Raw genomic sequence first — 26,969 nt, forward strand, 5'->3', positions numbered from 1 at the left:
AATAAAAGGTAAGAATAATGCTGGGGGTGGGGGCAGAACCAGTTCGGTGACGTTATATCATCACCGCTACCAGCTCGGCGGAACCAGGCAGAACCGGGAGGAACCCACCACTGTTCTGGAGGCAAAGTCATTCCACAGGTTAATTGTTCCAACTGTCAGAAAATTTCTCCTTATTTCTAGGTTAATGTAGCCAATAATCAAACTGTCTGGCTGGATTAGAAGTCACTTAAACAGCTGAAAATCAAAACAATCACTCCTGTAACACAACCCTTGCAAAGGAAAGAAAACTCTTGACGCAATTCTGCTTTAAATCACAACGTTCTTGAAAAATACAATAATCAATAGCCGGCCAGCAGTTACAGAAATTACGAAGTAGCAACAATAAATATGAGGCTGGCTTAACTCCCAATCCACGGATCAATGTAGGCTTGCCGGGTTGTTCGCGACATCAACTTCAGATTCAAAACCTGGGGAAACGAATTGGCTAGATCCAGTTCTACAGAGGAATTATTGAGTCTGTCATCTGCACCTCCATAACTGTCTGGTTTGGTTCTGCAACCCAGCAAGGCAGACGCAGACTTCAGAGGATCATTAGAACTGCAGAAAAAACAATGGCTACCAACCTGCCTTCCATTGAGGACCTGTATACTGCCCGAGTCAAAAAGAGGGCTGGGAAAATATTTACAGACCCCTTGCATCCTGGACATAAATTGTTCCAACTCCTACCCTCAAAACGACGCTATATAGGGCACTGCACACCAGAACAACTAGACACAAGGACAGTTTTTTCCCGAACGCCATCACTCTGCTAAACAACTAATTCCCTCAACACTGTCAAACTATTCACTACGTCTGCACTACTATTAATCTTCTCATGGTTCCCATCACCCATCTCCTTCCACTTATGACTGTATGACTGTAACCTTGTTGCTGGTATCCTTATGATTTATATTGACTGTTTCCCTATGACTGTCATTAAGTGTTGTACCTTATGATTCTTTGACGAACGTATCTTTTCTTTTATGTACTCCGAGACCGTATGCACCAAGACAAATTCCTTGTGTGTCCAATCACACTTGGCCAGTAAAGAATTCTATTCTATTCTAGAAGAAGTTGCTGATGTGTATATTTGGAATATCCAGCTGTCTCCAGTCCAGCAAAAGATTTTCCAGAGAAATATGTTTTGGGCTGATCCCAGAGAAACATATTTTGCCTTTGAAAGGTCTGCGGATTATTTGCCAAAATATCAAAATGCAGGAAATGGGGTGGGGGGGAATCTGAAGGCCAACTAACTGTGGAACTTTCTGGTTTTCCAAGGAAGGGAAGGAAAAACAACCAAGTTTTCAGTGGCAGACACAATTCATACTAAAGGTTATCCATACCGATGTCAGATTTAATTATTTTTATCCGTTTGGTGCCTGTTGAAAATCAGGTAGCAATTCTTTTTTTCTCCTTTGTATATAACACTTAAGTACTTTTTAAAGTTAGTCAAACATCAAAAATTTTTAAAAAGTTGTTTTCTCCTTTTAGGGTTAAAAAAAAATTGAAACAATACAGAGGATTTTCTTAATATAAAGTATGATAAAGATTAATGAGTTAACAGAAGCATATATTATTCCCCACAGCAAAGAGAAGCAGAGATGGGTCAAATCGATTCTTTTATCCAAAGAAGAGAATTATATCTAACTTTGTTTCTATTCTGAAATTGCTTCCAGATTTTGTGCTTGTAATGGAATATATATATATGTGTATAGTTAATATTTCGGGTTTCTTCCCGTGTAATTGTGGATATATCCCTAAAAGGGTAGAAGCGACGTTTCGGCAGAATCCCATCTGCCATCATCAGGCTTATGCCAGTAGTCATTTTATATATATATATATAACTGTTTTTGTTTTTGTTAACTAGATAGGCTTATTGTTGTAGAAATGGCTTGTATATACTCTCTATGGAAATTCATAGTCACCCAGTGAATCCCAAAGGTACTTTTTCAAGAGGCAACTGAACTTTCTGGTTTTTTCTTTGAAGACGTTTCACTTCTCATTCAAGAAGCTTCTTCAGCTCTGACTGAATGGTGGGGAAGGGAAGGATTTATATTCCTTGCAGACAGCTGGTCCATCTGCATCCTTTTAGAGAGATGTTGAGGCCGCTTGGAAGTTCATCTGTGTCCTCAGGGTCACCTGAGTGGTGCATATGGGCGTGGAGCCTTCTTGGAACTGCTGAAAGGACCGTGTTGTAGACCAAAGATAAATAATATTGTGTCCCTCCCCCTCTATTGAGAGGGGGCTGTTCAATTTTGACATAGATGGCCTCTTTGACCCCTCTTTCAAACCAGCGGTGCTCCCTGTCCAAAATGTGGACAAAGTCTTCTCTGTCTTCAAAAGAGCGGCCTGTGTCTTTTAAATGCAGATGGACTGCTGAATCTCGTCCTGAAGGGTTTGTTCTCTTATGTTGTGCCTGTTGTGGCTCCGTTACCTGAGCCTGTGTCATTGGCAGGAGAGGACTCTGAGAGTGAAGGAGAGGAGTTGGCAAGGCCTCCCTCTCCAGGACCCTCCTCTCTGGCAATGCCTTCGGTGTCCGCTGAAGGGCAAGAGATAGGGCCGGGGCCAAGCACGCCCACGCAGCCACAGGTGGACAGTGATGAGGGTAATGAGTCTTGGCTGGATCCTCGGCAGTGTCGCAGAGATAAGCGCGCGCAACAGAAGAAAAGACGTGCCAGAGATTAGGCTGAGTCACTGGACCACACCCCACAGGGTATATAAGGGGGTGAGGTGGCCATTCAGACTCTGTGACGGACAAAACTAACTACTATCGAGTCACATTGCATCTTTGGAAACAACATTATCTGCCTTGGATTTATTTTACGAACTGGATTATTTTTGAACTGTGTGTATTTTGTTTATGAGTAAAGTTCTTGGCAAGCAGCTACTGGGTTGCTGCCAAGCCTCTTATCGGAAGAATTGGTTGTCTGCCAATTTATTTAACCCCCAGCTGTCTGTTTGTGTGCATGTGTGAGACGAGGACAGAATAGTGCCATGAGATTATGAAGTGGCTGTTTTGTTTCTCCAATGTGCAGATCTGCACACTGGGGGGAAAACAATTAAACGGTTTGCAAAACCTACAACAGTGTTTTTCAAACTTGGCCCCTGTAAGATGAGTAGACTTCAACTCCCAGAATTCCACCCATCTTAAAGGGGTCAAGTTTGAAAAACATTTAGACTTAGAAGAACAAGGGAATTGCTGCAAAGAGAGAACCTGTCTCAATCTTACCTGTGGCTGAAGGACCTGTTGCTAAGGTGGTGGCCTCTTTTCTCGCATTGGATCCTGAAAGCTTTTTCTTATGATCTTCGGTGTTACTGCCGAGGAGGGAAGCTTCCAACTTCTTTGCGCGATGGGCCTTAGCCTTGTCTTCTGCTTTTGCCAGCCCTGTTGAAAAGCAGAAATTAATTTTGGAACAGATAAGCCAAAAAAAAAATGCTTTTAAAAGTAAAAAAAAAAAAAGCCTCTGATGATCGCGCGGCTCAGCTGGGATCATCAGAGGCTTTTAAAAGCATTTTTTCTACAACCTCTTCGGCTGAAGAGGTTATAGAAAAAATGTTTTTAAAAGGAAAAAAAGCCTCTGCCAATCAGGCAAGTCAACTGGGAAGTCAACCTCTTCAGCCTAAGAGGTTGTAGAAAAAAATGGTTTTAAAAGTAAAAAAAAAAAAAATGGCCACGCCCACTCAGTCATATTACCCTCCCACCAAGCCACGCCCACAGAACCGGTAGTAACAAATTTTACATTTCACTACTGGGGGCAGTGCACCCAAAAAGGCCAGTTGTAGCTTTTTGATAGTCTCCAAGGGCAGCCCCATGCACTGCGCACTGCAGTTGTCCAGCTGGTGTGAGTGACCATGAGCAAGTCCACCCAGCCCAAGAAAGGGCACAATGCCAACGTCAGAAATGGAGGAGAAGGAGAAGCAGCAGGTGCTGAAAAACTTTCTACCTGCCCTCATCTCCTTTTTCAGGCAATTTAGCAAACAGAGACTGGTTACTAGTCCACATGAAGCATTTCTTGTGGTTCATGCGGACTAGTTTATTTTTTTTTGTTTGCCAGAAAAATGGATGAAGAGGGAGCCACCCCACACCTTGGCAGATAAAAGAATTCAAACATTTCTGTGTTGTTGAGTTACTATTGGATTATTTATTTATTTATTTATTTATTTATTTATTTATTTATTTATTTATTTATTTATTTATTTATTTATTTTATCATATTTGTATACCGCCCTACTCCCGGAAGATTCAGGGCAGTGAACAGCCAAGATAAAAATACAAATAACATACAAAAGTTAAAAACTATTAAAAATAGATTAAATGATTTGGGCTCAAAAAACAAATTTAAAAACATCCAATTTATGTAAAACATTTAAAACCCAATTTAAAAGGGAGAGTTAGGCCAGACCAGCCTGTTGGAATAAAAACGTTTTTAGGGCGCGGCGGAAGGTGCGTAAGTCTTGGATCCTCCGTATCTCCGGGGGGAGCTCGTTCCAGATGGCAGGGAGTTGGGAAGTAACTGTTAGCTGGCCATTAGTAGGAATTACTCCTTCCCTACAGCCTCTCCCTCCATTATGGGAGAGGAAATGAAAACGGAGAAATCGTTTATTTTACCTTTTAATCCAAACGTTCCTGAGATCGATGGCTGCTCTCCGGTAAACTTCTTAGGCGTTTTCTGTTTCCTTCCTAACTCAAAAAGGAGAAAACAGAAATAAAACTTTGGTCAAACCCCTGGGTTGTTGATTCGCCCTTCTGCAATTAGCGCTTGGCTTTGCATAATTTATTCCTCAACTAATGGCTTTGAAAAGAGAGAACAAAATAACCAGGGATTAAATCTAATTATTAGATTCAATAAATCCGATTAGACTTCTCCTGATTTTTATCATGCCCTCTCCGTTTTCTATTATTACTCTTTGCAGCTTTTCGTGTTTCTACTCTTTTTATAGTGACAAATTCCTTGTGTGTCTAACCAGACTTGGCCAAATAAGATTCTGTTCTAATTCTAATTCTAATTCTAATTCTAATTCTAATTCTAATTCTAATTCTAATTCTAATTCTAATTCTAATTCTAATTCTAATTCTAATCGTAATCTCACCAGGCTCAAGGCTGACTCAGCCTTCCATCCTTCCGAGGTAATTAAAAAAGAGCCTTGATAGTACAGTGGTCTAAGCACCCTGTTATTAACACAGCTGCCTGCAATTACTGCTGGTTCGAATCTCACCAGGCTCAAGGTTGACTCAGCCTTCCATCCTTTCTAAGGTAGGTAAAATGAGGACCCAGTTTGTGGGGGCAATAAGCTGACTTTGTAAAAATATACAAAAGGATGAAGGCTATTGCTTAGCGCATTGTAAGCCGCCCTGAGTCTCCGGAGAAGGGCGGCATATAAATCGAACCAACAAATAAATAAATAAATAAATTCTAATTCTCAGTCTCAGTCTTAGTCTCAGACTCCGTCTCATTCTAATTCTAGAGTTTCCTTGGGCTTGGATCGCATCTGGGTAGAAATTTGGCAAATCAATAAATAAAATAATAAATAAAATGGGACTCACAATCCCTACCTCACCCCCAGCCCAGAAATTTCTCCTTAGCCTTCTTGAGCTTCTGAGGTTTCGCTAGTCACTAACCATACAGGTTCCAAATTTGTTCTTTCCGAACATAAGGACTAGAAACTTAGCTTTAGAAAATAACAACACAAGAGAGAATGCCTCATTTTTCCACAACGTTTAGAGCTGGAACGTCCAAATGCTGGTGACCCAGGCAGGATAATTTCAAGAACAGGCCCAAAAATAAGGAAGATACTGCAGAATCTGCCACCACTGTTTATTTTTAAAATAAAGTATATAACCAGTCCTCGACTTACGACCATAATTGAGCCCCAAATGTTTGTTGCTAAGCAAAACAGTTGTTAAGTGAGCTTTGCCCCATTTTACGACCTTTCTTGCCACCATGGTTAAGTGAATCACTGCAGTTGTTAAGTGAGTCACAGGGCTGTTACGCGAATCTGGCTTCCCCATTGACTTTGCTTGTCAGAAGGTCACAAAAGGGATGACTCCGGGATGCTGCGTCCGCCATAAATCTGAGCCAGTTGCCAAGCGTCTGAATTTTGATCACGTGACCCAGGGGTGGGTTCTAAATTTTTTTACTACCGGTTCTGTGGCCGTGGCTTATTTTGTGGGCGTGGCTTGATGGTCATGTGACAATTATTTAGGATTTAGCAGAGGTACTGGTCTATCAGGCTTTTAACTGCTTGCAGAGCTGTACCAATCTACCTATTTGATTTTTGCAGGCACTGGTCTACTCATGTATTTTTGCAGGCACCGGTCTACTCATTTGTTTGCTTTTAACACTGATCAGCTGTAGGGAGGCCCTTTGAAGCCCCATGGCAAGAGTTTAAACAGTTTTTTCCCTCTAGCCATCAGCTGGGACTCAGGAGGCAGCAACAGATTGGGGGTGGGGCCAAATAAAAGGTAAGAATAACGTGGGGGGTGGGGGCAGGGGGGACAGAATCGGTTCGGTGACATCATATCGTCACCGCTACTGGTTCGGGAGAACCGGGCCGAACCGGGAGGAACCCAACACTGACATGACCCTGGGGATACTGCAACGGTCGTAAGTGTGAAAAATGGTCATTTTTTTTCAGCGCCGTTGTAAAACCTTAAACGGTCACTGAACGAATCATTGTAAGTCGAGGACTACCTGTAACAGCTTCAGCTAAAGTTAGGCAATTCTGTTTATGCAAGAATGTTGACCCAATTAGAATAGAATAGAATAACAGAGTTGGAAGGGACCTTGGAGGTCTTCTAGTCCAACCCCCTGCCCAGGCAGGAAACACCACTTCAGACAAATGGTTATCCAACATCTTCTTAAAAACCTCCAGTGTTGGAGCATTCTCAACTTCTGGAGGCAAGTTGTTCCACTGATAAATTGTTTTAACTGTCAGGAAATTCCTCCTTGGTTCTAAGTTGCTTCTCTCCTTCTTTAGTTTCCACCCATTGCTTCTAGTCCTGCCCTCAGGTGCTTTGGAGAATAGCTTGATTCGTTGGTTCCATTCCCTCCCCTTCCTGCTTGCACCCAAACACAACACGAGCATGTCACTGTGTTTTTGTATTTACCAGATGAGCTCATATTTTGGGACTCTAAGACTTTCCGTAGCTTGCCAAGTCCTTATCTCTCATCCACTACGCATGTCCGCATTCTTTTCTTTCTACTTCTAACTTTCTTTGTTCTCCTGCCAGGAGAGGTCCGGCTGCAGAGAGGTGGCCGGCAGGAACGTTGCCAAAATGTAATTATTTAGACAGTGAGATGTTTTATTTTCCTTATAACAAATAAATTGAGTTTTTCTTAGAAAAATATATCTCCGGGTTTATTTTCTTGCAAAAGTATGCTTCAAGGAAAAGCCTCGATTCATCCTCTAAATCAGTGTTTCTCAACCTTGGAAGCTTGAAGATGGGCGGACTTCAACTCCCAGAATCCCCCAGCCAGCGCTGCTGGCTGGGGGATTCTGGGAGTTGAAGTCCACCCATCTTCAAGCTTCCAAGGTTGAGAAACACTGCTCTAAATCAAGGTGTGATTACCCAAAAAGCAGAATGGGATTAATTAGCATCCTGACAGAGCAAGCCAAACACGGCATAACCTTCCCATTTTAAACTCGGAGGAGGAGGAGGAGGAGGAGGAGGAGGAGGAGGAGGAGGAGGAGGAGGAGGAGGAGGAGGAGGAGGAGGAGGAGGAAGAGGAGGGAAGGGGCTGCCTCCACTCCCCCAAAAGTTTGAGAAACGCTGATCTAATCTTACTGTGCTTCATCCTTTCGGGGTCTTCCTCCTGCTTGAAGGCCTGTCTGCTGGCATGATGTTTGGAGCCGCGGGTGCCCGGCGTCTGGCCGAGCGGAGTGGCAGCCCCTTCCCCGCCTCCAGCTGCAGCCGTCTTCAAAGCCCTGATGCCTTGGCTCACGGCCGCGTGCTCTCCGTTCTCGGGGTGCTGCAAGGCGACCGCCTTCTCCACCTTCGATTGTTTGGGGTGAAGGGTGGGGGACATGGCGCGTTCGGCAGCTCTAGGGCAAAAAGTCAGATTGAAGGAGAAGTCAAGCCGGGCAAGAATCAGGTGCAAAAGATCAGATCCACATTTTGTGTTCAATTTAAATTTACCAACAAAGAAATAAAGGGAGACTGGTATTCAGCCACTTCTATCAGGTTTGGGCAAACTGGTAGCGGCGGCTGCGGGAGGCTCCGCCCACCCGCCCAGACGTCATCGCGTCCCATTTTTGATGCTCTGTGCCTGCGCGGAAAGCCCTGTGCGTGCGCCGAGGTGGCGCACGTGCTCGCATTTGCGAACCGGTAACGAAGATAAGTGAGCATACCTATTTCAAGCATTTAAGCTCTCATCAGCTAGCCATGCCCTTCTGGGATTCGAACCTGGGCAGCTTGCATATTAGGCAGATGTATTAACCTCTAGGCCACGGGCTCTCCTCGCTTTGTCGGCTGTACCAGGGAGGAGATTAAGTGTTTTTCCGGGGAGACCAGTCCATCAGGGCAACCTGATCTACCCAAATATGGGACGGAGCATATCAGATCCACATGTGAAGATTCAATGAAGTTGCTTTATTGCTAAAAACCCACCAGCAGGAATCTTCCCAACTGTCAGCACCTAATTAGGGTTAGATAAAGGTGAACAGAATTCAAAACGGGGTTGAACTTAGTCTGCTTATGGCTACGTAGTTATTCTAGGCCAATTCCTCTTTTGACTCCATCCCCAGATTCTGCCACTCTTTCTCCTACAGCAGGGCTGGGCAACGATGGCCCCTTTACGACTTGCGGACTTCAACTCCCAGAATTCTACTGGTTCAGGAATTCTGGGAATTGAAGTCCACAAGCCTTAAAGGGGCTATCGTTGCCCACCTCTGTCCTAACAGCAACTTAGGTGAGGCGGAACTGCAGTGCCTCCTTAATACTTAGCTAATGGAGACCAGGTGCATCAGTAGGGGGTCAAAAAAGTCAAGATGGCAGCCGCGATAATGCGGCTGAATCTCAGATTCAGATGAATATTTTTTTTGTTCAGCTGTGTGTTTGAGCCAAACCATCTTGTAAAAGTTAGGGGTGGAGCTATCAGGTGCAAAAGACCAGGTCCCCATGAAGTTTCAATTAAACTGATTTATTGCTAAAAGCCTATGTACAGGAATCTTCTCAACTAAGGGTTAGCACCTGCCAGGAGATAGCTAAGGGTCAATGGAATTCAAGGAGAGTTGGATTTAATTCGCTTGTGGATACATATGTGTGGGAAGCTCTCCCCACCCCAAGAGAATGAAATACTTTGGGGGATATTAAAAGAGGCAGAATATTATATTTCCCCAAAGGAGAAATGGAGAAAAATCTTAATAAAGGCAGAAAGCAGCCCATCTTCTTGCCACAGCCTCAAGCAGAAGCCTCAAGTCTTTAGAGATGAATATTTTGTACCTATTAAGAAAAACTGGACCAATCTATTCATAAACAAAATGCCTTCAGCCACAAGCTCCCACAGAAGGTTGGAGCTGAGGGGATTAAGAATTTACATTCCCCCATCCAAATTCTAAGGACAGGACAAGACCTTTAGGACATAATAGGATCTACCCACCACCATTAGAATAGCAAAAGACACAAGGCTCACTATATTGCACAACCCCCTGGAGCATCTCAATCACCAAACCCCAGAATCCTACAAAAATCCATCCACTCACTCAGCCATTTTGTCAGCCACCCCAGAAACATGCTGCTGTCACTGAAGTTTCTGGAAAGTAAATAAACAGAGACCTTCTTTCCTTGTAGCCACCCTCCATTTTATTTCCAGCATCTTTTTCCCAGCTTGGAACCGGACTGGGTTTTTCTTCCAACATATGGATGCTAGGCTGATGCCTTTTTTGACTCCACCCCCCCGCCCCACCCCCCCGGATTCTACCATGCCTTCTCCCTACACCAAGGCTTGACTGCCGGTGATCATTCCAAATCTATGCGGTCAAGGGGAGGAGCTTCCCCCAGCCCCTCCTCTTGCTCTGGAGCCCTGGCCCCTACCTTTTCTTCCCTGCCCCCTTGCTGGTTGCCTTCTGCACTTTGTTTTCTGCTGGGGGGCTGGCTGCTGGCAACGGCCTGTCCAAATGGTTCCAGAGGCAATGCTTCTCCAGCTGGGTTTTTGACGTGAAGACGGCTTCACAGTACAGGCAGGGGAAGGTGCGTTTCTCGACAACGGCGCCCTGGAAGGAAGAGAGAAAAAGGGAAAGAAGGTAGTGGAAATAGAGCAAAAGAGGGGGAAAATGCAACATGTCTCTTTTTTTAAAGAAGATGTTGGATAACCATTTGTCTGAAGTGGTGTAGGGTTTCCTGCCTCGGCAGGGGGTTGGACTAGAAGACCTCCAAGGTCCCTTCCAACTCTGTTATTCTCTCCTCTCCTCTCCTCTCCTCTCCCCTCCCCTCCCCTCCCCTCCATTCCATTCCATTCCATTCCATTCCATTCCATTCTATTCTTGGCTTCTGCAAAGGGGTCAAAATATGGCTATGCAGCATTGTGTGAGGAACACAGAGGCCCAGACATCCATGGGGCTGGCCACGCCCCACTCCCACATCCATTAATAACTGTTAACGCCCCCCACCCAATCTTGGAATGTGTCACCATTTGATATTTTACAAAGTTATTTTTATAATTTTAAAACTTTCTCATCTTGAATTAATTCTGATTGTAACGTTAATTTTATGGATTGCGTTGTATATTGCCCTCCCTGAGAGAAATGGGCAGTTAAGAAAGTATGAAATATAAATAAAATAATAAAATAAATCCAATTTTAATGTTAATTTTATGGATTCTATCGTATACTGCCCACAGCCTCTCCCTGAGAAAAAGGGGCGGTTAAGAAAATAGGAAATATAAATAAAATATAAAGTAAAATAATACAATAAAATAAAATAGTAAATAAAATAAAACATCCATCTTCTAGATTAGCTTCCCTTAACCTTGGTGACCTCAGGTGGACTTCAAGTCCCAGAATTCTCTTCTCTACTGCTGCTGCCGAGAATTCTGGGACTTGAAGTTTCTGTATGTAGAGGGCCGCCAGATTGTGGGGGTGGGGGGGAAGGAAGCTGTTGTAGACAAAACACAGGTTCTGCTGCCCAAACTTAAACTTAAGTTGGCTAACGGTATAAGCCAACTTGGCTAATGGCATGAATTTTTTTAAGCTTAGTCTGCAACTCCTTGCATAAAAATAAAACAGTTTTGAGACACCCATAGCATTCTACCTTACTTGAGGATGAGTTCATACAGCACAGTTAAACTGATGAGTTGAAAATCTAGCAGTAGTAGATCCCGGATCTGCGCACTTTCCGCCGTGCCCTCAAAACATTCCTGTTTTAGCAGGCCGGCCTGGCCTAACTTTCCCTTTATATTGTTTTTGATTTTGTTTTAAACTGGGATGCCTTGAATTATCTAGGACCAGAGTGTTTAGTATATTTTAATTGGTTTTTTTAATGTTTATATTACATGTATTTTTATCTTTCGCTGTTCACCGCCCTGAGTCCCTCGGGAATAGGGCGGTATATAAATTAAATAAATAAATAAATTAAATAAGTAAGTAAGTAAGTAAGTAAGTAAGTAAGTAAGTAAGTAAGTAAGTAAGTAGTGCTAAGATTAACTAGCAGGCCAAAGCCACTGACCTTTCCTTCTCTGGCCTTTTTTTGCTCTGTCTAAACCAGTATTTTTCAATCTTGGCAACTTTAACCTTTGTGGACTTCAACTCCCAGAATTCCCCAGTCAGCAATGTCTCTAGACCAATGTTTCTCAACCTTGGGAACTTGAAGATGGATGGACTTCAACTCCCAGAATTCCCCCGCCAGCATTACTGACTGGGGAACTCTGGGAGTTGAAGTCCACAAGGCTTAAAGTGGCCAAGATTGAAAAACACGGGCCTAGATAGAGAAGAAAAGGCCAGAGGAAGGGTCAGTGGCTTTGGCCTGCTAGCTAATCTTAGCACGGCTGGCTGGGGAATTCTGGGAATTGGAAGTCCACCCGTTTTCAAATGGCCAAGGTTGAGAAAAGGCTGTGTGTCTCACCAACAAAAGAAAACCTGGTCCCAATTGCAGTCGTAAATCAAGGACCATCTGTACACATCCACAGAGTTGCAATGAAGGTGGTCACTAAACGAGGACAGCAGGACTGACTTTCTTACCCCCTGACACCGCTGGAAGTGGTATTTCAGGCCATAGATGCTTGGGAATTCCAGCCAACAGCCCAGGTTAGGACACTTCACCCTGGAGTGAGCCTTAAATTCATCCTTCCATTGATTCATCAGAGACAGCTGAGAGAGGAAAGTCCATAAAATGAGAAAAGAGAGAGACAAAAAATGGAATTCAAAATTCAAAATGAGGAGGCAACCGAAGAATAGAGACTCATACAGAGATAGTTACACGAACTAAAATCTTGCAAGAAGCAGAATGACTAAAACTATGCCCTAGGCCCGTGATGGTGAACCTGTGGCACATATACCACAGGTGGCATGCGCAGCCATATCTGTGGGAACACCAGAGTTGCCCTAACTCAGCTTCAGCGCATGCCGGCCAGTTGATTTTCGAGCCTTCTGGGCCCACTGGAAGTTGGGAAACGGGCTGTTTCCGGACTCCGGAGGGCCTCCGGGGGGTGTGTGAAGGCCCTTTTCACCCTCCCCAGGCTACTAGAAAGCCTCTGGAGCCTGGGGAGGGCGAAAAACGGGCCTACCAAAAAGGTTAGCCATCACTGCCCTAGGCCTAGCTCAATCGTCATAACTTTAAGATGTTTGTGGACTTCAACTCCCAGAATTCCACATTTGGGCAAATTCTGGAAGTTGCAGTCCATACGTTAGAAGGGAATTCTGGGCTTGAAAGGTAAAGATTCCTGCTCTAGGGAACAGGAGGAGGTAACCGAAGAACAGAGACTCATGCAGAGATAGTTACACGAATTAAAATCTTGCAAGAAGCAGAACGACTAAATCTTCACTCTAGCTCAACCTTTTTAAGACGCATAGACTTCAACTCCCAGAATTCTGGGTAAATTCTAGGAGTTGAAGTTCACACATGCTAGAAGGGAATTCTGGGAGTTGATGTCCAAACATATTGGCAAAGGAATTCTGGGAGTTGAAGTCCACAAGTCTTAAAATTGACAAGGTGAGAGACCCCTGTTCTAGAGGAAGCATCATGTTGCACCTTGTAACAAGGTTAGAGACCCCTGCTCTAGAACAGTGTTTCTCAACCTTGACAACTTGAAGAGGTGCGGAGTTCAAATCCCAGAATTCAACTCTGCTTTGCTGACTGAGGAATTGTGGGAGTTGAAGTCCAGCCCTTTTCAAGTCGTCATGGTTGGGAAACCTTGCTCTAGAATTCTCTTTCCCTGGAACCAGTGAAAGTTCAAATGCAGAAGCAGGAAAAAATTCTGCTTTCTCCACCAGGAAGCAAATTAATGAAAGTGGATTAAAGAGAAGATTTTTTTCACCCAACAGCCAAAAGCTTTAAGCAATCCGAGAGCTCATCAGTAATCCATGAAATTAATCATCCTGCATGAATCTAAGCAGCGTGTTTCCTCTGCTGTGACTTAAAAGCAGCTGGAGTCCCACAGCAGTGGTGCACCACAAGTTCCATCATCCTCATCCTGCCTGGAGGAAATGAGAATTGGCCCAAAGTCACCAGATGGCTTTCATGCTTAAAGCGGGACTAGAACTCACCGTCTCCTGGTGATTGGCCCAAAGTCACAAGCGGGCTTTCATGCCTAAAACGGGACTAGAACTCACCATCTCCTGGTGATTGGCCCAAAGTCTCCCAGCTGGCTTTCATGCCTAAGGCGGGACTAGAACTCACCGTCTCCTGGTGATTGGCTCAAACTCACCCAGCCGGCTTTCATGCCTAAAATGAGACTAGAACTCACTGTCTCCTGGTGGTTGGCACAAAGTCACCCAGCCAGCTTTCATGCCTAAGGTGGGATTAGAACTCACCATCTCCTGGTGATTGGCCCAATCTCCCAGCTGGCTTTCATGCCTAAGGCGGGACTAGAACTCATAGTCTCCTGGTGATTGGCCCAAATTCAGCCAGCTGGCTTTCCTGCCTAAGGCGGGACTAGAACTTACTGTCTCCTAGTGATTGGCCTGGAAGTCACCCAACCTGCTTTTGTGTCTGGAGGTTTGTAAGAAAAGATTCCAAAACCATTTGACTGGGGTGGTATAAAGACCCCTGCCTGAAACAGAGGGTTGGACTAGAATAAGAAGAATAAGAATAAGAATAATTTTATTTCTATACCACCCTTCTCCCAAAGGACTCAGGGCGGTGTACAGCCTATTAAAAGCACAAGACAAACATCAATTAAAATAATTTAAAATTATTAAATAATTTGGCTCAATTTAAAACCCCAGAAATTTAAAACACCCAATTTAAAATTATTATGTTGATAGCCCAGTCTGGTGGAACAACAGGGTCTTGAGTGCACAGCGAAATACCTGGAGGTCGGAGATCTTACGCACTTCCGGGGGCAGTTCATTCCACAGGGCTGGGGCTCCTACAGAGAAGGCCCTCCCCCTGGGTGTCGCCAGCCGACATAACTTGGCTGGTGGCACCCTGAGGAGACCCTCTCTGTGGGAGCGAACTGGCCGGTGGGAGGCTATTGGTGGCAGAAGACGGTCTCGAAGGTACCCAGGTCCAATGCCATGGAGCGCTTTAAAGGTGGTGACCAACACCTTGAATCACACCCGGAAGACCACTGGGAGCCAGTGCAGCTCACACAGGAGGGGTGTCACGTGGGCACGAGTTGCGCCCATAATCACCCGCACGGCCGCATTCTGGACCAGTTGGAGCCTCCGAGTGCTCTTCAAGGGGAGCCCCATGTAGAGAACATTACAATAGTCCAGCCGGGAGGTGACAAGGGCGTGAGTGACTGTGCGCAAGGCGTCCCGGTCCAGAAAGGGACGCAACTGGCAAATCAGGCGAACCTGATAAAAAGCCCCCCCTGGCCACGGCCATCATATGCTCTTCAAAAGACAGCCGTGTGTCCAGGAGGACACCCAGATTGCGAGCCCTCTCTGTGGGGGGCAAGGATTCACCCCCAATAGTCAGCGATGGCACCAGCTGACTATATCGGGACGCCGGGAGCCACAGCCACTCGGTCTTGGCAAGGTTGAGTCTGAGCCTATTTCTTCCCATCCAGACCCACACGGCATCCAGGAAGCGAGACATCACATCAAGGGCATCGTTGGGGTGGTCTGGGGTGGAGATGTACAGCTGAGTATCATCAGCGTACTGATGAACTCTCACCCCAAAACCACGGATGACCTCTTAGGTCCCCCTTTCAGCTTTATGATCCTATGTTCTAAGCAAAGAAACAAAACTCCCCATCTCCTGAGCCACCCTATGTTAAAAGGAATGCTCAGCAATTCAAGGCTGTTTTTTTCCCCCCGTTGCCGGGAAAGACAAAAGAAAAATATAATTAAAACCTTACGGGAATATCTTTCAAGGCCTGATTTTCAGTCTTGGGCCTTCCTTTCCGTTTGCTTTCCGTTTTGTCGTTCATTGCATTTCCTGCCAAGAGAGGGAGAAAAGAAAAAAACGAGACAGCCGTTGAAATCAACATCGCTTTCAATGCAAGAGGGTTAGTCTGGTTGTTGAATATTATACGTGACAACTACAATGCCACTTGCATCACGGCAAGACGTGGCTGGAGAAGGCAACATTGTCTTGAGGTTCCACAAGAGGTCCCTGGCTTTTGATGAGGAGGAGGAGGAGGAGGAGGAAGATCTTGGGAGTCCTAGTGGACAATCATTTAAATATGAGCTAGCCTCGTGCTGCAGCTGCCAAAAAAGCCAACTCAGTTCTAGGCTGCATCAACAGAGGGATAGAATCAAGATCGTGTGAAGTGTTCATACTACTTTATAATGCCTTGGTAAGGCCACACTTGGAATATTTGCACCCAGTTTTGGTCACCACAATGTAAAGATGATGTTGAGGCTCTAGAACAGGAGTCTCAAACTCAAGGGTGCTTAAACGGGGTGCGGAGGAGCCATGCAGAGCCCCCCACCCTGCCCGGCACCCCATTTTCAGCCTGGACAGCCTCCCGCAGCACTCTGCCTGCCAAAACGGGGCTGCGGGAGGCCGTCCCGGTCTCCATCTCCCCCACCCCCGGCCAGCCCACGGAGGAGAACTACAATGCTGATCCGGCCATCGAAGAAGTCCAGTTTGACACCCCTGCTGTAGAAAGAGTGCAGAGAAAAGCAACAAAGATGATTAAGAAACTGGAGGCTAAAGCATGCAAAGAATGTGCATGAGCCTTGGTGGCACAGCAGACTAAAGTGCTGTTAAGTATCACCAGCTGCCTGCAATTACTGCAAGTTCAAATCTCACCAGGCTCAAGGTTGACTCAGCCTTCCATCCTTCCAAGGTTGGTAAAATGAGGCCCCGGATTGTGGGGGCAATAAGCTGATTTTGTATAAAAAAGAACACCGCTTGGGGGGGGCGAAAGCCCTACTAAGCAGGTATATACAAAAGTATGAAGGCTATTGCTTAACGTATTGTAAGCCGCCCTGAGTCTCCGGAGAAGGGCGGCATATAAATCGAACAAATAAATGTGCTGGAATTGGGTATGTCTAGTCTGATGAAAAGAAGGACTAGGAGTGACATGATAACAGTGTTCCAATATCTCAGGGGCTGCCCCAAAGGAGAGGGAGTCAAGCTATTCTCCAAAGCACCTGAAGGCAGGATTAGAAGCAATGGGTGGAAACTCATCAAGGAGAGAAGCAACCTAGAACTAAGGAGAAATTTCCTGACAGTTAAAACAATTAATCGGTGGAACTACTTGCCTCCAGAAGTTGTCAATGCTCCAACACTGGAAGTTTTTAAGAAGATGTTGGATAACCACTTGTCTGAAGCGGTGTAGGGTTTCTTGCCTGAGCAGGAGGTTGGACTAGAAGACCTCCAAGGTCCCTCCCAACTCTGTTATTTTATTCTATTCTGTGGTGTTATCCATTCAGTCGTGTCTGACTCTTGCTGATTCTATGGCCCAGGTCTCTCCCCATCTTCTGATCTTGTGCTACAGGTAGTCCTCGACTCCAGGGCAGGGCAGCTGCAAATGCCCACCCCTGGCCCTTTGGTGGATTCAAAAGTTGACCTCCCTTGACCCCACTTGGAAAATCTAATACCTACCCAGGTTAGATTGTTCATAGGCCGAATGGACCTTCAGTTCCGCCTTTCTGCTTTCTCTTTCTGCGCTGGTCCTGCTGGACCCGGCAACCTTCTTTCCAACTCTGTAGGTATAGTGGTCGGCCATTGCTGAAAGAAAGAAGGAAGAGCATCACCTCAAGAATCTGGACATTCACACGAGGAAGTTTAGGTTTTTCGAACCTTCTGGGATGGAAGTCACTGCTACTGCTTCAGAACTTCAGAACATTATTAGGAATAATTAACCCCAAAATAGACAAATCTTTACAATATCTAATACTTCATATATTAACAGCAGCAAGGATTACTGTCCCACAGGGATGGAAACAAAATTAAGTACCAGGAGAGGAAACAGTAATTCAAAAAAATTCTACAGTGTGCAGAAATGGATAAGATGACACTGGATATTAAGGAGAAGGAAGAGCCGGAATATTATAGAGTGTGGAATAAACTATATGGTTCGGCATATAAATCGAACCAATAAATATGATTGGTTAGAAAAAAGAAATCAAAACAATAATTCGGAATGTTAATTTAACCAGGTTAAAACAAGGAAGTGTAAATTGCTGAATAGTGTCAACCGGATAATGATGGTTTTGTAAATAGATACTAATGTAAACAGAAGTACGTACGTAGATGAATGATTGAATAAGAATAGAGAATATATATCCGTGTCGATAACAGTAAGCTGTAAAATAATATATGATGTAATGTTATGTTTGTTACGTGTTTTTAATGTATTTTTGTTTTTTGTTGTATTTTTCTTTACTTTGTTTTTAAAACTTAAAAACTCAATAAAAATTATTTTTTTAAAAAAAAGAACTTCAGAACAGCCCTCCTGGATGAAGCCAAGCCCAGTCTCAGTCCAAAATTAGGTGCCTCCTAATGATCAAACAGTTTTGGTCAACTCCTAAACCAGGGGTGAAGATACAGGTCTCCCAAAGTTGCCCTCTCTAAAGTGGCATCTTGGAGACCATCTGAACACCCAACCAAGAGAAGTTAGTGTACCTTAGACCAGGGGTCTCCAACCTTGGCAACTTTAAGCCTAGCAGACTTCAACTCCCAGAATTCTGGGAGTTGAAGTCCTTCAGACTTGAAGTTGCCAAAATTGGAGACCCCTGCCTTAAACGAAAAGGTCTTGGTAGGCTGGTCCCCAGTAATGCATCCTTTTGGAGAAGAGTTTAGCAACTTTTACGATGCGTGGACTTCAACTCCCAGAATTCCCCAGCCAGCATGGGGAATTCTGGGAGTTGAAGTCCAGCCATCTTAAAGATGCCGAGGTTGAGAAATGTGATGAAAACTGTGCATGAAAGTTACAAAGCCTACAAAATATAGGTAGCTCTCAACTTTCAACCACAAGTGAGCTCAAAACATCTGTTGCTAACCGGGACAGTTGTTAAGTGAGTTTTGCCCCATTTTACGATCTTTCCTGCCACAGTTGTTAAGTGACTCACTGCAGTTGTTCAGTTAGTAACACGGTTGTTAAGTGAATCTGGGCTACCCCATTGACAGAAGGTCGCAAAAGGGGATCACATGCCCCCGGGATACCGCAATCGTCATAAATAAGGGTCAGTTGCCAAGTGCCCGAATTTTGATCATGTGACCTGCAACAGTCATTAAGTGTGAAAAATGGTCATATGTCACTTTTTCCAGTGCCGTTGTAACTTCAGTCAATAAATTAACTGTTGTAATTTGAAGACTACCTATATTCAATTCTGAGGAGTCCTTGGCGCTCTCTGAGCTTAGTTATTTTCTTGCAGACGTCTCACTACCAAAGTAAGTAACATCATCAGGGCTAAATGGAAGGAGAGCAAACCCCAATCCCTTATGGCACTGATGATGTTACTTAGTTTAGGTAATAAAACATCTGCAAAAAAACCAACAACCAAGCTCAGAGAGCATCAAGGACCCGTCATTTCAACCCTGAGCTACAAATATTCTCCTTTATTAATATTCAATTCTAAATATGTTGACACAAGGCATCCTTTGCTACAAAGGAATACCAGTTTGCCACCGAAGAGACAACATTAGCTGTGTTTGCACAATACTCTTAACCCGGTTTCGGAATGGACTCATTTTCCAAAGTTGCACATTGAGCAATAAATTAGCCAGTCCAGTTTTGCACAAAATGTTAAGCCTTCCAAAAAAAAAAAAAAAAGGATCAAAAACAAATATATCTGGTACAAGCTGGCCTGAAATGACCTGTGTGAGCACAGCCTTCGTTTTTAAAGATCGAAAGATCAAAATAATTTTTAAAAAACAGTAATTAGGTCCATGCCACCCAAAGACAAACGGTAAAATTATGCCAAAGCAGCGACAATCTCGCAAGTCCTCAATTTAAAGATAAAGGACAAGGAAGACACAGAGTGTTTCCTAACATGGGATTTGTTTTACCAAGGGTTAGATAATAGAGGTAGAAATTAGAAGATAAAAGATTATTACTATGTATGTTTAAGAAAATGATGAATGATTTTATAATACATAAATCAACAAAACTATTACTATTATTATGTATAAGTAAATTGACTCAGACAATACAGTGTTCATTAAGCTCAAAGAAAAATGCATAAATAAAAATGTAAAAAAAAAAGTCCTCAATTTACAAACGTTCATTACAACATCGTGGAAATTTACACTGGCACTGAAAAAAAGTGATTTTTTTTTCACTTTTCCTTGGGCTTACAACCATTCTGGTTGCCTTGGGCTTACAACCTTAGGCTTACAATCTTAGGCTTACAACCATTGTGGTATCCTTAGGGTCACACGATCCAAATTTGGGCACTTGGCAAACAAGCATGGAGAAGGAGTCCTCGATTTACAACAGTTCATTTAGTGACCATTCGAAGTTATAACGCCACTGGAAAAAAGCGACTTATGATCGTTTTTCACAATTATGATCTTTGCAGCATCCCCCTGGTCATGTGATCAAAATTCAGAGGCTGAAGAACTGACTCACATTTATGACGGTTGCAGTGGCCCAGGATCACGTGATCCTCTTTTGCGACCTTGACAAGCAAAGTCAACAAGGAAGCCATATTCACTTAACAACCATGTGTCTAATTTAACTACGGCAAGAAAAGTTGTAAAATGGGGCAAACTCACTTAACAAATGCTTCACTTGGCAAGAGACATTTTCGGTCGTAAGTCGAGGACAACCCATAAAACCCACGTTCACTGTCCAGAAGTCTCTCTCTTTAATTTTAATTTTTTAAATTAATTTTAAATTAAATCTTTCCTGTTTCCAAATTCAACCCAGTCTTCCTAGGTATTTGGCCTAATATGTTCGCGGGCAAAGAGCCAGCCATCAGCTCAACGTTATTAATTAACCGCTAAGTGGCTACAAATCTGATCTCCGTGCAAACTCAGATGTTGGCAGAAATGGCCCATTTTCTGCTTTTTTTTTTCCAGCAGAAAAAAAATCTATAGATTCTGGGCCAGGGGGTGTCAAACTCAAGGCCCACGGACTGAATCTGGCCCACGAGGTGCTTAGATCTAGCCCGCGGGGATACCCGGGAAACAGCGGATGTTTCCATACCTCTGGTGCCTCTGCCAGTGAAAACGGAGCTCGGGAGGGCCGCACGCCGCCTTCCCAAGCTCCGTTTTTTCTTGCAGAGGGCTGCAGGAGGCCGTCCCAGCCACACACGGCCCTCCCGAGCTCCGTTTTTTCTGGCAGAGGGTTGCAGGAGGCCGTCCCAGCCGCACACGGCCCTCCCGAGCTCCGTTTTTTCTGGCAGAGGGTTGCAGGAGGCGGTCCCAGCCGCACGCAGCCCTCCCGAGCTCCGTTTTTTCTGGCAGAGGGTTGCAGGAGGCCGTCCCAGCCGCACACGGCCCTCCCAAGCTCCATTTTTCTTAGCAGAAAGTTGCAGGAGGCCGTTGCAGCCAAAAACGGAGCTCGGAAGCCCAGTTTCGCTGGCAGAGTGCTTGGGCCACCACAGGCGCCCCCTCTACCCGAGTGGCATCAAGCTGGCCATGCCTCCCCTGCCCCCCCCCGAGGTCAAACCCAACCCTGAGGCGGCCCTCAATGAAATCAAGTTCGACACTCCTGTTTTCCCCCATCTTCCCCAGGCTAAGCTCATTTGGTTCAATAAGCGCGGAAGCTAACAGATTGTGTGGAATAAGAAGCCCCCACCCCCCACCCCCATTGGCTTTCTTCCACGCCGGAGGTAGATTAAAATGCTTTGGGGGATCCTGTGAGCAAGCAAACCCAGCAGCACAGCTAGTCCTTGACTTGGAACAGTTCACTTAGCGACCATTCGAAGTTACTGACTATTGGGGGTGAATCTTTGCCCCCCACAGAGAGGGCTCGCAATCTGGGTGTCCTCCTGGACGCACGGCTGTCTTTAGAAGAGCATATGACGGCCGTGGCCAGGGGGGGCTTTTATCAGGTTCGCCTGATTCGCCAGTTGCAGCCCTTTCTGGACCGGGACGCCCTGCGCACGGTCACTCACGCCCTTGTCACCTCCCGGTTGGACTATTGTAATGCTCTCTACATGGGGCTCCCCTTGAAGAGCACTCGGAGGCTCCAACTGGTCCAGAATGCGGCCGCGCGGGTGGTTATGGGTGCAACTTGTTGCGCCCATGTGACACCCCTCCTGCGCGAGCTGCACTGGCTCCCAGTGGTCTTCCGGGTGCGATTCAAGGTGCTGGTTACCACCTTTAAAGCGCTCCATGGCATAGGACCCGGGTATCTTCGAGACCGTCTTCTGCCACCAATAGCCTCCCACCGGCCAGTCCGCTCCCACAGAGAGGGTCTCCTCAGGGTGCCATCAGCCAAGTTATGTCAGCTGGCGACACCCAGGGGGAGGGCCTTCTCTGTGGGAGCCCCAGCCCTGTGGAATGAACTGCCCCCGGAAGTGCGTAAGATCTCCGACCTCCGGGTGTTTCGCTGCGCACTGAAGACCCTGTTGTTCTGCCAGGCCGGGCTATCAACATAATAATTTTAAATTGGGGTATTTTAAATTTCTGGGATTTTAATTGGAGCCTAATCATTTAATGATTTTAAATTTTAATCGTTGTTTTGTTTTGTGTTTTTAAATAGGCTGTACACCGCCCTGAGTCCTTCGGGAGAAGGGCGGTATAGAAATAAAATTATTATTATTATTATTATTATTATTATTATTATTATTATTATTATTATTATTATTATTATTATTACTACAACGGCACTGAAAAAAGGGACTTATGACCGTTTTTCCAGCGTTACGACTTTTGCAGCTTGCCCGTGATTGTGTGATCAAAATTCAGACGCTTGACAACTGACTCATATTTATGACGGTTGCAGTGTCCCGGGGTTACGTGATTCCCTCTTGCGACCTTCTGACAAGCAAAGTCAACGGGGAAGCCAGATTCACTTAACATCCGGGTTACTCGCTTATCAACTGCAGTGATTCACTGAACAATCGTGGCAAGCGAGGTCGTAAAATGGGTCAAAACTCACTTAACCACTTAACAACAGAAATTTTGGGCTCCGTTATGGTCGTAAATCGAGGACTTCCCGCAACAGACTTGGAAGGGACCAACTCAATGAGCCACACGCCAATCAGCTGAATTTTGATCACATGACCATGGAGACGCTGCAATGGTCGTAAGTGTGGAAAACGGTCATAAGTCACCTTTTTCAGTCTCGTTATAACTTTGAACGGTCACTAAACGAACGGTTGTAAGTCGAGGACTACCGGTAATAAGGTTGCTCTAAATGAGAGAAGGGTGTTGTCACCAGCCATCTTCAGCTTGAAAATAACAGTCTGCCTTATGAGACGCTGGCAGGAGGGTCAAAAAAGTCAAAATGGCAGCCACAATCTTGTGATCAAAGCCCTCCCCCTTTCCCACACGAATGGAGGGGCTGTGATTGTGTGGTTGTGGCCTCTATTTTGAGTCTTTTGACTTCTACCCTGTGGCCCAGGCCTGGATAGTCCAGGATGGTATAAGGTCTCCTTGTCTTGAGTAGGGGGTTGGACTAGAAGACCTCCAAAGTCCCTTTCAGCTCTAGGATTCTAGATGGAATTCTACAGATTGGTGCATTTCCTTTTTTTTTTTTAATTTAAAACAAACTTTATTAAATTATCAAACAATTATAAAAACAATTAAAACAATAATAAGATATTCATATACATAGATCATATCATATATTTGACATTTCATTTCTATTCTTTTACATATCTATATATATTCTTCTTCTCTACACATCATATATTTCTTACCCTAGTCCCATATTCATTTTCCTGACGGTGAAGTCGTTGTTGGTATTTATATGAAGTAAGCATGGAAATACCCTCTCAATTATCAGTTCTCAATTTAAAATTCACTATTAAAGAAAGGTAAAATTTAGTACTCATTAAGATTATCTATATGGTTTACTACGTATATCCTTATCCACTTTCTTTTTGCTTAATCCAATCGTACCACTTGTCCCATACCTTAAAATACTTTTGCATTTCTAATTTTGCACCAAACCTGGACAATTTAATGCATAACAGCGGCACTTAATTAAAAAAAATGTTTTTTTTTTTAATTTTGTATAAAATAATGCATAATTGCCACTGCTCCACTCCTAGTTACTGTCTATTCCTGTTGCTATGCAGTCAATCTTTATACGTGGCTTTAGTTTTGGCGCATTTCATCTGGCTTTTTATTAACTTAGCAAATTGTTCAGAACGATCAACGTAACCTGAAATGGTAACCGAGTGTAAATCAACAGAGTTTCTGAAGTGAAGCACACAAAGGTTTCCAGAGTAAATAACATCTTCTTCTTTAGCCTTATTTCACATGGGTTCCATTCACACAAACCCAGAAAATCTGACAGCTTGGCTTTAACCCATTTTCTCAGCTTCACTGATCAAATTGGTAACTGGCTGGAACAAATAATGGATGTGCAAATTGGCTAGTTTCACGGGAGGGAGGGAAGGAAGCAAGGAAGTGAAAAGAAGGGAGGGAGGGAAGGAAGCAAGGAAGGAAAAAGAACGGAGGAAGGGCAGAACGGAGGAAAGGAAAAGAAAGGAAGGAAGGAAAAAGAAGGAAGGAAAAAAGGAAGGAAGAAGGGAAAGCAAGGAAGGGAAGGAAGGAGGGAAGGAAGGAAGAAAGGGAGGGAAGGAGGGAAGGAGGGAAAAGGAGGGAGGGAGAAAGGAGGGAAGGAAGGATGGAAAGAAAAAGAAGGGAGGGAAGGAAGGAAAGCAAAGAAGGGAAGGAAGGAGGAAAGGAAGGGAGGGAGGGAAAAGAATGAATGAAGGGAGGGAGGGAGGAAGGAAGGAAGGAAAAAGGGAAAGCAAGGAAGGGAAGGAAGGAGGGAAAGAAGAAAGGGAGGGAGGGAGGGAAAAGGATGAATGGAGGGAGAAAGGAGGGAAGGAAGGAAAGAAAAAGAAGGAAGGGAAGGAAGGAAGGAAAGCAAAGAAGGGAAGGAAGGAGGAAAGGGAGGGAGGGAAAAGAATGAATGAAGGGAGGGAGGGAGGAAGGAAGGAAGGAAGGAAAAAGAAGGGAGGGGAGGAAGGAAAAAAGAAGGAAGGAAGAAGGGAAAGCAAGGAAGGAGGGAAGGAAGAAAGGGAGGGAGGGAGGGAAGGAAAAGGATAAATGGAGGGAGAAAGGAGGGAAGGAAGGAAAGAAAAAGAAGGGAGGGAAGGGAAAAAGAAGGAAGGAAGAAGGGAAAACAAGGAAGGGAAGGAAGGAGGAAAGGAAGGAAGGGAGGGAAGGAGGGAGGGAGGGAGGGAAAAGGATGAATGGAGGAAGAAAGGAGGGAAGGAAGGGAGAGAGGGAGGGAGGGAGGGAAGGAAGGAAGGAATCTAACTAACCTTAACTCTAATTAAGGTGAGTTTGTTGAGTGAGCACAGGTGCCATCTTCAACTGCTAGGGCAAACTGTGTTCTATGAACGCAACACACAAACAAGCTGAGTGAAGAAGTGTTTGTTTTTATTGTGCTCCAAATCCGTTTTTTCTCAACATAATTTTCTACCTTTCCATGGAGAATGCCAATTAAACCCTTTGATGAGGCGGTATGGGGGGGGGTGTATTTATTGGAAAATGCCCACTGCGACTTGAGAACCTGGGTGACATCCAAATCACTCCATGAGATCAGACTAGCTACCATCCACCCTAGATTTAACCGGGTTACTAGGTTTATCATTCTTTGCCAGGCTTCTACGGAATCATTCAACAGGCAGCACAAGCACATTAAGCCATGAAGAATCCGAGCCAACTTAAAACCAAGTTTAAGGTTAACCAAAATTGCATAAAAGCAGCTGCTTTTTAACTGATCTTGTTAAATATGCTGGAGGAGTTGCCTGTTGCATCTCTGTAGGATTCCCCTTTTCTCCCTCCCAGCCTGAGTCTTAGAACCCTAAGGTACCTGATCAGCACCCCGATAAAGCACTCCTTTCTATTTCTTTACTTTCAATCCTTAAACTGCCATTTTTTTCCAGTCATAATTCAGCACGACGTCGTAAATTCGTAAATTAAGCCCTTCTTCAAACATAGACCAACTAATTTCAGAAAATTTTCGAACACAACCAATATTTTATGTATTTTTTTCATGTACAGGTAGCCTTCGAGTTACGACCACAATTGCACCCAATGTTTTTATTCCTAAGTGAGACAATTCCTTAAGTGAGTTTTGCCCCATTTTACGGCCTTTCTTGCCACAGTTGTAGCGAGCCCCTGCAGTTGTTAAATTAGGAACACTGTTGTTAAGTGAATCTGGCCTCCCCATTGACTTCGCTGGCCAGACCCCGGGACGTTGCAACCGTCCTGTCAGCCTTCCATCCTTTCTAAGGTAGGTAAAATGAGGACCCAGATTGTGGGGGCAATAAGCTGACTTTGTATAAATATACAAAAGTATGAAGGCTATTGCTTAACGCATTGTAAGCCGCCCTGAGTCTCTGGAGAAGGGCGGCATATAAATCAAATAAAAACAAAACCGTCATAAGTATGAGTCAGTTGCCAAGCGTCTGAATTTTAATCACGTGACCAATGTTTAATCACATACTGCAACGGTCGTAAGTGTGAAAAACGGCCATGAGTCACTTATTTCAGTGCTGTTGTCGCTTCAAAGGGTCACTAAACGAGCGGTCATAAGTCGAGGATTACCTGTACAGGCCGGCTGCCAAGTGGCCGAATTGTATCACGTGAACATGGGGCTGGTGCCACAGATGTAAATGCGAGGATTGGTTCCAAGTCCTTATTTCAGTGCTCCGTTAACTTTGAACGGTCGCTAAATGAATGGTTGTAAAATGAGGACTGTATGGACGCAATAAGAGGATGGATAACAATCCCACTGCTGTGAATTTTCCTCACAGATTTCGCCATCTAAGCTCTTTATTTAGATTATTTCCTTGAAAACTAAAAACAGCTGGGAAGTCAATTAGTTGCAGGGAGAAAATATCCCTGAATTAGAATTGTGAGGGAAATAAATCTCTCCCACAGGTAGTCCTCAACCTATGATCAATAACTGAGCCCAAAATTTATGTTGTTAAGTGAGAAATTTGAGAGAAAGTGAGCTTTGCCCCATTTTATGACTTTCCTTGCCATGTTTGTTAAGTGAATCACCAAAGGCCTTAAATTAGTGACACAGTTGTTAAGTGAATCGGGCTTCCCCATTGTCTTTGTTTATCGGAAGGTCGCGAAAGGGGGATCGCATGACCCTGGGACACCGCGACCGTCATAAATATGAACCAGTTGTCGAGCATCCAAATATAAATCACATGTCCGTGGGGATGTTGCAACAGTCAGTAAGTGTGAAAAACGGTCATAAGTCACTTTTTTCAGTGACGTAACT

At 44.5% G+C, this 26,969-nt stretch overlaps 1 protein-coding gene across 2 annotated transcripts in view; it reads right to left on the reverse strand.

Moving 5' to 3' along the window:
- ZNF512B (zinc finger protein 512B) overlaps positions 1–26,969 on the reverse strand; it is a 58,849-nt gene that overhangs the window by 23,287 nt on the left and 8,593 nt on the right. For both annotated transcript variants that reach the window (XM_087890999.1, XM_087891000.1), the window contains exons 2-8: positions 17,195–17,320; positions 15,498–15,577; positions 12,214–12,342; positions 10,073–10,251; positions 7,826–8,082; positions 4,649–4,720; positions 3,269–3,424 (exon numbers count right to left, since the gene is read on the reverse strand). In XM_087890999.1, coding sequence (XP_087747125.1) covers positions 3,269–3,424; positions 4,649–4,720; positions 7,826–8,082; positions 10,073–10,251; positions 12,214–12,342; positions 15,498–15,577; positions 17,195–17,318 — 997 coding nt within the window. In that variant the 5' untranslated portion in view covers positions 17,319–17,320. The remainder of the gene's footprint in view (positions 1–3,268; positions 3,425–4,648; positions 4,721–7,825; positions 8,083–10,072; positions 10,252–12,213; positions 12,343–15,497; positions 15,578–17,194; positions 17,321–26,969) is intronic.

The sequence above is a fragment of the Pantherophis guttatus genome, chromosome 3 (genome assembly GCF_059756535.1).
Source record: "Pantherophis guttatus breed Tessera chromosome 3, ASM5975653v1, whole genome shotgun sequence".
In the NCBI taxonomy this organism is placed as follows: Eukaryota; Metazoa; Chordata; class Lepidosauria; order Squamata; family Colubridae; genus Pantherophis; species Pantherophis guttatus.